Consider the following 8355-nt stretch of genomic DNA (forward strand, 5'->3'; position numbering starts at 1 on the left):
TTGCAACTTGCAATCCAGCCGCGCGCCTGGCGGAGAAAGGGAGGCTCGCGGCGCGGCGAGGAGTCGGCGGGCCTCGGGGCCTCGCTTTCGCCGCATCTGCCCAGCGCTCCGGGCCTTGAATCTCGGCAGATGCGAGTTGTGGGCGCCTCAGGGAACCCAGAGGGCTCGCATTCCCCCGGGTCTGTATCCCGTGCCCACCCCGGAGCGTCGCAAACCTTGGAAAGGATGAAAGCGGATAGGGGAGTCTTATTTCTTAAGAGAGAGGGTGAGGGCTCGCAGAGCTGCCTCGGGTAAGGAGTAAATGCACCTCTTTCACAACCGTGAGTTTGGGCTTAGGCCGAGGTCTAAATGTTTGCAGTCAAATTAGAATCGCAATCAAACTGGAAGTGGCACTAGAAAGCAGAGGGCTCACGGCCTCCGCTACGCACACTCCCACCGAAGGCTCACCAGAACCCTCAGCCAGCGCCTCAATTGCCCATGTTGTACTTGTCGCTCCTTTGCCTTCAGCTTGACACAGAAAAACTGGTCTTATTACGTCTCTCGCCCCAGGTACCCCTACCCTCAGCCAAACACACCCATCTATCTCTGGAAATAGCACCTCTCTCCTGGCTGCGTGGAGCAGGGGAAGAAAACCTTTCAGTAAAAGAGAGATGGAGAGTGGGAGAGCTGGAGGGCGGGAGGAGGGAGAGAGAGGGGGAGAGGGAGAGATCTTAGTGCTGGCTGATAGGAAGTGATTGATAATTTTCCAGGAGAAAGTAAAAAGCTTAAAAGGATAGCATCTGCATCAAGGGGCTAGGGAAAACACCAGAAATTAATTTTATAAGCTCAAACCCTGAACTCGAGATAGGCATGGCAAGTTCACTTGCCTTTCTGGGTTTATTTGGTGAGGAGCCTTCGTGCTGACGGGAAATAAAAATGCCACAGAATCTGTGTTAGGAGATATTTATTAGGGCTATCGAAAACAAAAGATTTCATGGTTTCATTATTCGTATAATTTTATTTTCTTCCTGAAAATGTGCAAGAACAGCTCATCTGGGTGGCCTGTGGTTTGTTTGGGAGAGGGGTGGGGAAATCCATTCTGACTATAATTTAAAAGAGAAGAAATTCTTAAAATAGAGATGTCGATGTTGCACAAAACCCCCACTACCACCACCCTGCGTTCTAAAGACCCAAGGCACGAATGGAAGACGTTGACCACCACGCAGCTTCTCCTGCAACCAGGCCCAAGGGGTTCCTGGGGAAGCTGTCACAGAATTGAAAGCGGTATTGAACCCCACGGAAATCTGCTTTTGTGGGCACTTGCAAAACAACGAACCCCACGTGATCCGGAGATGTGGTGGAGGAGGGAGGCTAACATTTCCTACAACCTCCTGCAAAGGAGGGACGCGCGTGCCGCTCTCCCGGGTTTCGGGACGCAGCCTGTTTTGTAGCCTCTGAGGCTCTGGGAAAAGGTTTGGCTGCGTCTAAGGGAGACGTTTGGAGCCATCCGTCTTATTTTGTTTGAAAAGTCACTCGTTCAAGTTGTCACTGTGTGACAGCTCAGAATAAAACCAATTTGCGGCCGCCCCTCCTCCTCGCTTCCCGGAGGATCTCCTGGGAGGCACGAGGCGGACGCGGTGCTGAGTTGGGCCGGGACTCAGGGCGGCAACATTTGGGCAAGGGCCCAGGAAAGATGAGGGGCTTTGCCGAGGACACGGACTCCTGGAATAAAAGCAGAATGAGGTCAAGAGAAGGGAAGCAAAGGGGCCAAAGCGCGCTCCGCTCTCCACCGGGAGGCGGGCTTTGCAGAGCCCTAAAGAGTGAGATTACCGTCCCTTCCCCACTCCCCCAACTCGCCCCAGGTGACAAGCGCTTCAGGAAAGCTCCTGTGACCAACCCTCCTTCCCCCGTGGCGGTTCGGAGCTGCAGAAGTTAGAAGAGAGTCAGAGCCCTCCGGAGCGGCTGCCTGGCCCCTACGCAGAGTAGCAAGAAGCACTGCGATGTGCGCTACTAAGCCCGCGCGGCCGCAGCAAACACTTTGGCGTGGCCGGGGCGTGGCTCGGGTCCTGCCACGCCCCCTCGTTCCTAATTCCCCTCCACTCCCCGCTCCCATTGGTCACGAGGATGACCAATGAGCGCTCGGATCGAGGTCCTACCCCGGGCCTGACTCGAAAGCTCCTGCCAAAACTTTGGGAGTTTTTAGAGACGAGTTTTTTTTTCTATTACTTTTTTCCCCCCCTAACTAACGGATTATTATTGTTGTTGTTTTAAATTTGGCTCTTAGGGCTTAGCTATTTGGGTTTTCTTGCGGTGTCCGGCTCCGGTCTCCCTGGCTCCCCCGCCCGCCCTGCGGCCCCAGCGCCCCTCGCTCGCCTCCAGCCCGCGAGGAGTGCGGGCGCCGCGCCGCCTTTAAAGCGAGGCCAGGGAGCGAGGCGGTGACCGGCCGAGATCCGGCCCTCGCCTCCTCCCTCGGTGGCGCTAGGGCTCCCGGCCTGTCTTCCTCAGTGCGGGCAGAGAAGCGAAAGCGGATCGTCCTTGGCTGCGGCCGCCTTCTCCGGGACTCGCGCGCCCCTCCCCGCGCGCCCACCCACCCGGTCCGGCTGGACTGCGGCAGCCGCGCGGCTCACCCCGGCAGGATGTTCGCAGCCGGGCTGGCTCCCTTCTACGCCTCCAACTTCAGCCTCTGGTCGGCCGCTTACTGCTCGTCAGCCGGCCCAGGTGGCTGCTCCTTCCCCTTGGACCCCGCCGCCGTCAAAAAGCCCTCCTTCTGCATCGCAGACATTCTGCACGCCGGCGTGGGGGATCTGGGGGCGGCCCCAGAGGGCCTGGCAGGGGCCTCGGCCGCCGCCCTCACCGCTCACTTGGGCTCGGTTCACCCGCACGCCTCTTTCCAAGCAGCGGCCAGATCCCCGCTTCGACCCACCCCAGTGGTGGCGCCCTCCGAAGTCCCGGCTGGCTTCCCGCAGCGGCTGTCTCCGCTCTCAGCCGCCTACCACCACCATCACCCGCAGCAACAACAGCAGCAGCAGCAACAGCCGCAGCAGCAACAGCCGCCGCAGCAACAGCCTCCGCCTCCGCCCCGGGCTGGCACCGTGCAGCCCCCGGCCTCGGGGACGCGAGTGGTTCCGAACCCCCACCACAGTGGCTCGGCCCCGGCCCCCTCCAGCAAAGACCTCAAATTTGGAATTGACCGCATTTTATCTGCAGAATTTGACCCAAAAGTCAAAGAAGGCAACACGCTGAGAGGTAGGTCTTGGGCGGGAGGCTGCAGGCCTCTGACCACTGACCCACTCCCCGGACCCCGGGCTGGCTTGAGGTGCCTTTGAGTGTTTTTACAATTAAGGACAAATCGGTAAAATGGGAGAGAAGAAAATGAATTGTAAGACAACTACAAAACATTAGGTCTAAAACTCACCTGTTCCATGTAAAACAAACAAAAAATGACTCCAGGGATTCTTTAAAAACACGTCTTAGAATCAATATTTATAAAAATGGTTGGTGTCGTTATCTGCTAAAATGACTTTGATCTCTTTAATAATGTATCTAGAGACAGAATTATATTTTCTGACAGCTAAAGCATTTTTGGGAAACACTTTCGATTTCTAGTAAAAATTTCACCCAGGAAGTGTAAATAATAAACAAAACCGCCTAGATGAGCGGGCAGAGTGGGGCCTCCTTGGGGCGGAGGTTTTGGGTCTGTGGCATTCTTGTAAGGCACGTGAAAGTGAGGCCGTAAGCCGATTTATGTAAAGCCTTTACTTACTATATGCGTGCATATGGATGTGAGGGACACACAGGAACTTCTCGTGCGTCGCTCCTTGGCAACTGTTGGGAGAGAGAGGTTTCAGCGCTGAGACGGGTTCTCTCTTCGCTCAATAAAAGTGAATCCAGGGCAAGGGGAAGGGGAGGAACAAATCAGCGGAGAGTGTGAGTGTGCCCGAGATGTAACCTGCTATCCTTTTCCCTTGTCCCCAGATCTCACGTCCCTGCTAACCGGTGGGCGGCCCGCCGGGGTGCACCTCTCAGGCCTGCAGCCCTCGGCCGGCCAGTTCTTCGCATCTCTAGATCCCATTAACGAGGCTTCTGCCATCCTGAGTCCCTTAAACTCGAACCCAAGAAATTCAGTTCAGCATCAGTTCCAAGACACGTTTCCAGGTACGGAAAAACTACAGAGTACTGCCTAACGGGTGAGCCGACTGACAGAAATCTCAGGACTGACGCCTCCAGGGCGGCCGCGGTGTCGCAATCTCACAGTTGGGGCGGGAGGCTACGGAGTAAGGAGAGAGAAACCGAAAGATTTCTCAGCGAGCTAGCGCTCGCTTCGGATGGTTCCCCTTGAAAAGGGGTAGAGGCGCCTGGGGAGCCCAGAAAGTGTGTGCGTGGACGGTGGGGTGGAGGGCTTTCTCGAAGTCTTTTCGCCCCAGAGGGCTTGAAAAATGCAGCATCGATGTTGCTTATTAACATATACACATTTTGGGGTGACCTCAAACACTTGTGCTTGGCGAGCTTATGTCTGGGTGCCTGGACACATGCGGGAATAAACACACACACACACACACACACACACACACACACACACACACACACACGAGATAATTCAGGGCTGTCATCATTCAGGCCCGAGGGACATTTTTGTCTACTCTTCATAGGCCTGATGGCCACGCATGAGGTTTATATTTTTCTCTTGGAATTAAAGGACAAGCCGCCAGGCTTCTCCACTCCACGCTCGCTTTAGGTCTTCCGACTGTCGTGTAAAATTCCTCCTTAGAGGGGCCATTCAGTGTGTGCGCGAAGGGCTTTCTGAATGAGGGTGGAATCGACAGTTAACACGAAACAGTTTCAAGCCTTACGGGGACCCCCAGGCTGGCAGGCCAAGGACTGGACACTGAACGGCCCTCTTGTCTTTCTTCCCTCTGGCTTCCGTTCTGCGGCAGGTCCCTACGCTGTGCTCACGAAGGACACTATGCCTCAGACGTACAAAAGGAAGCGCTCATGGTCACGCGCTGTGTTCTCCAACCTGCAGAGGAAGGGCCTGGAGAAAAGGTTTGAGATTCAGAAGTACGTGACCAAGCCGGACCGAAAGCAGCTGGCGGCGATGCTGGGCCTCACGGACGCACAGGTAAGGCAGTTCCGGCTCCAGTGCACAGCGCCCTCGGGCGGGCAGCAGCGCACGGCCTAGTCCGGTAGGCCCCCTCCATCCCCGCCGACTGGCCTCCTGCGGTGGAAACGCAAGATCTTGACTTGCAAGACGCTTTGTGGACTACGCAACTTGAGGCAGGAGAAGAGGAGGGTGGAAATGGGGTAAGGGAGAAGGACCGAGAGAAGAACTCATCCCCAAGATGTGTGTCAACAAGCACTGCATGTTTATTTTGGCCAGCAGGCTAAAGAACCACGGAGAAAACAAAAGGGCCACTGGAAATAACATTGATGTACTCAACTGTAGTGCAGTTCGCCGTAGGAGACAGTTTATTTCAGAAAAGATAAAAACCCAAAGGCAAGAGATTGTTGTTGGGTTTTTTTTCCCTCCCACCCTCCCTCCTTCCTCCTCCTCCTGCTGCTTCTGCTGGATTGTGAAATCCCCAGTTCTGAGGAAGTGAAAATATAATTTCAAACGGAATTAGTTAGCTCCAGGAGGGCAGGGAGTCCACTTGAAGCGGCCACACATTACAAGGCTTAGGCTCTGAAGAAAATCTGAAGGAAGGGGAGAGGTGAGGGAAAGAAAGAAAGAAAAATGATTTTCTTAGAATACCCAAGAGCATTTCAGCAGGTTCTGCCTATTTGAATTTTTTCAAGACAGTAGGAAATGTACTGTGCCTGAATTAATTTTTTTCTTTTTCTTAAATTCACGAACTGGGCCTTTTTTTTTTTCCCGAGCTTAGACTGTGGAAGAGTCACTTTTGTGCACCCCATAGCACTGGCTCTAGCTCTGGGGTGCTGATTGTCCCCAGCAGGTCAGAAGCCAGAGGCAGGCTTTTTCTTAGCTCCTTGGTCCCTCAACTGCTGTCTCTGTTTCTTTCTGACCTCCATTACACAACTCTCCTGCCCAGTACACACACACACACACACACACACACATACATACACACACACACTGGAGGAGCCCAGCCGTTTTCCACCAGCTGTGGATGTTATTTTTAAAAGGGAAGCTGGAACTTGTGTGAATGCGTTGGGACCCCCAGGGGATTGTATATGTCTATATAGATTCTCTGCCCCATCTCTATCCCCTTCCTTCACTTTGCACACATTTAATTCCAGTGTTTTCTGAGCCCCCAGGAGAATTTGTTTATCCTTAATGGGGGGCAGGGTCCTTATCAGCTCTTGCATACAAACATACCAAAGAAATGCTGTCTTACTGAAAGCCCAACAGTGCCCCCACCCTACTGTGATTAACAGTTTAAAACCCCTTTTCCCTTTCTGCTTCTCCTGTTTCCTTTTTTTAAAAAAGTATTGCTTTTGTAGGGACTTGCTTTGGGTAGTGGCAGTAGAGGAGAGGGCCAACTTAGAGCAGGAATTCTTAACACTGGCACACCAAACCCTTGACATTGTAAGCAGTATCTTGGGTATATGTGTATTTTTCTGGGCTAGGAGTCCATAACTTTAATCAGATTCTCATGGGGGTCCTGATAGAAAAAAATGCATGGATTTAGAGTAGAGAAAGAGTATGTTGGGGGTCGGGTGCAGGAATCTGCTTTTCCAACAGTCACCCAGGTCATTTTAGTCCTGGGGCCTGAGGGTCGCATTTTGAAAACAGTCTTAGTGGGTTCCCTAGGCCGGGATTCCTGGCTTCTTGTGTTCCCCTGGGCTGTCCCTTGGCTCCTGCGCCTACCACAGTGCCTGGTCCTTGGTAGAGTCGCCAAGTAAGCGTTGCTTTTTCACTCAGGCAGGTGGCTTGCGGGTGCACGCGAATCAGATAGGAGCAAACCTGGGTCTCATCTCGGTGTCTCTTCTTGTCTCCCCGTGTGGCGCGGCGCAGGTGAAGGTGTGGTTCCAGAACCGGCGGATGAAGTGGCGGCACTCCAAGGAGGCCCAGGCCCAAAAGGACAAGGACAAGGAGGCCGGCGAGAAGCCATCAGGTGGAGCCCCGGCTGCGGATGGCGAGCAGGACGAGAGGAGCCCCAGCCGCTCCGAAGGCGAGGCTGAGAGCGAGAGCAGCGACTCCGAGTCCCTGGACATGGCCCCCAGCGACACGGAGCGGACTGAGGGGAGTGAGCGTTCTCTGCACCAAACAACAGTTATTAAGACCCCGGTCACTGGCGCTCTCATCAACGCCAGCAGTGCTGGGAGTGGTGGGAGCAGCAGTGGCGGCGGCAGTAGTTTCAGCTTCAGCAGCGCCAGCAGTCTTAGTAGCAGCAGCACCAGTGCCGGTTGCGCCAGCAGCCTAGGCGGCGGCGGCGCCTCGGAGCTTCTCCCTGTGCCACAGCCCACAGCCAGCAGCGCTCCCAAAAGCCCCGAGCCAACCCAAGGCGCGCTTGGCGGCTTATAGACTGTACTAGGGCGGAGGGGATCCGGGCCTTGCGTGCAGCCTCCCAGCCTTGTGCTGGGTTTTGTGCTTACTGTACGTTGGCGACTTGGCAGGACAGGAGACGCAGCGTGGAGCCTACCACCCGACATTCACGCTTCGCCCCACGCTGCTCCGACTGGCTGCGGCGGGCACTGCCCAGAGCAGAGGGGAGCCTCAGTGTCCTGCTAGCCAGCCGAACACTTCTCTCCGGAAGCAAGCTGGTTCGACTGTGAGGTGTTTGACTAAACTGTTGCTCTGGCTCGCCCCAGGGGTCGTGGCTCAAAGGCACTTAGGACGCCTTAAATTTGTAAATAAAATGTTTACTACGGTTTGTAAAGGCCGCTTGGCTTTGCTGGGGGTTGTTAAGGCCAGAGATCCACAACCGGACCTTAGTCCCGGGGGCACTGCAGAATGCAGCAGCTGAAGGTGGGAGGCTGGAGTTTCAGGGGAAGTGGCTCAACCTCAGAGCCATCTTGCTACAGACATCAGAGATGGACGTCTGGGCTTAGAGGCTTCTAATTAAGAGATTTCTAGCGCCAACTGCCACTGAAAGCGCCCTCTGAAACCCTGAGCAGCCTGAGAGTGGAGCAGGCCATAGAAACTGTTAGGCCAGTGCAACAGATGGTTTCCCCATCCGGAGTATGGACGAAGTGAGTTCCTAGAGTGCTCAGAGTTGGAATGGGGAAGGCAGTGATGCCAGGCGGGGTCAATCTAGGCACAGCTGTAATCACTAAGTGGATGCGAAGCGCGGGCCCAGAGCCCTGAACGAACTTTCCCTTGTTCCGGGATGGGGTAGAGGACAGGTCTGCAGTGTTGCCGAGGAAAGGACAGACATGACACAGTGGTTAAAGCTGGAAGCTTGGGTCTTAGAGTGC

General features: G+C 54.8%; 1 protein-coding gene and 1 long non-coding RNA gene across 2 annotated transcripts in view; one reads left to right on the plus strand and one right to left on the minus strand.

The window, feature by feature from the left end:
• Window positions 1–2898, minus strand: part of LOC129458513 (uncharacterized) — a 48536-nt gene extending 45638 nt beyond the window's left edge. Inside the window, exon 1 of the long non-coding RNA XR_008649645.1 lies at window positions 2607–2898. This is a non-coding gene — a long non-coding RNA (uncharacterized lncRNA). The remainder of the gene's footprint in view (window positions 1–2606) is intronic.
• HLX (H2.0 like homeobox) lies at window positions 1987–7817 on the plus strand. The gene is made up of 4 exons (XM_055234414.2): window positions 1987–3225; window positions 3955–4134; window positions 4914–5098; window positions 6953–7817. Exons 1-4 carry the CDS (start codon window positions 2616–2618, stop codon window positions 7460–7462), a joined length of 1485 nt encoding a protein of 494 aa, XP_055090389.1. The 5' UTR covers window positions 1987–2615; the 3' UTR covers window positions 7463–7817.
• The last annotated feature ends 538 nt before the right edge of the window (window positions 7818–8355 follow it).

Source organism: Symphalangus syndactylus, chromosome 19, assembly GCF_028878055.3.
Source record: "Symphalangus syndactylus isolate Jambi chromosome 19, NHGRI_mSymSyn1-v2.1_pri, whole genome shotgun sequence".
Taxonomy (NCBI): Eukaryota; Metazoa; Chordata; class Mammalia; order Primates; family Hylobatidae; genus Symphalangus; species Symphalangus syndactylus.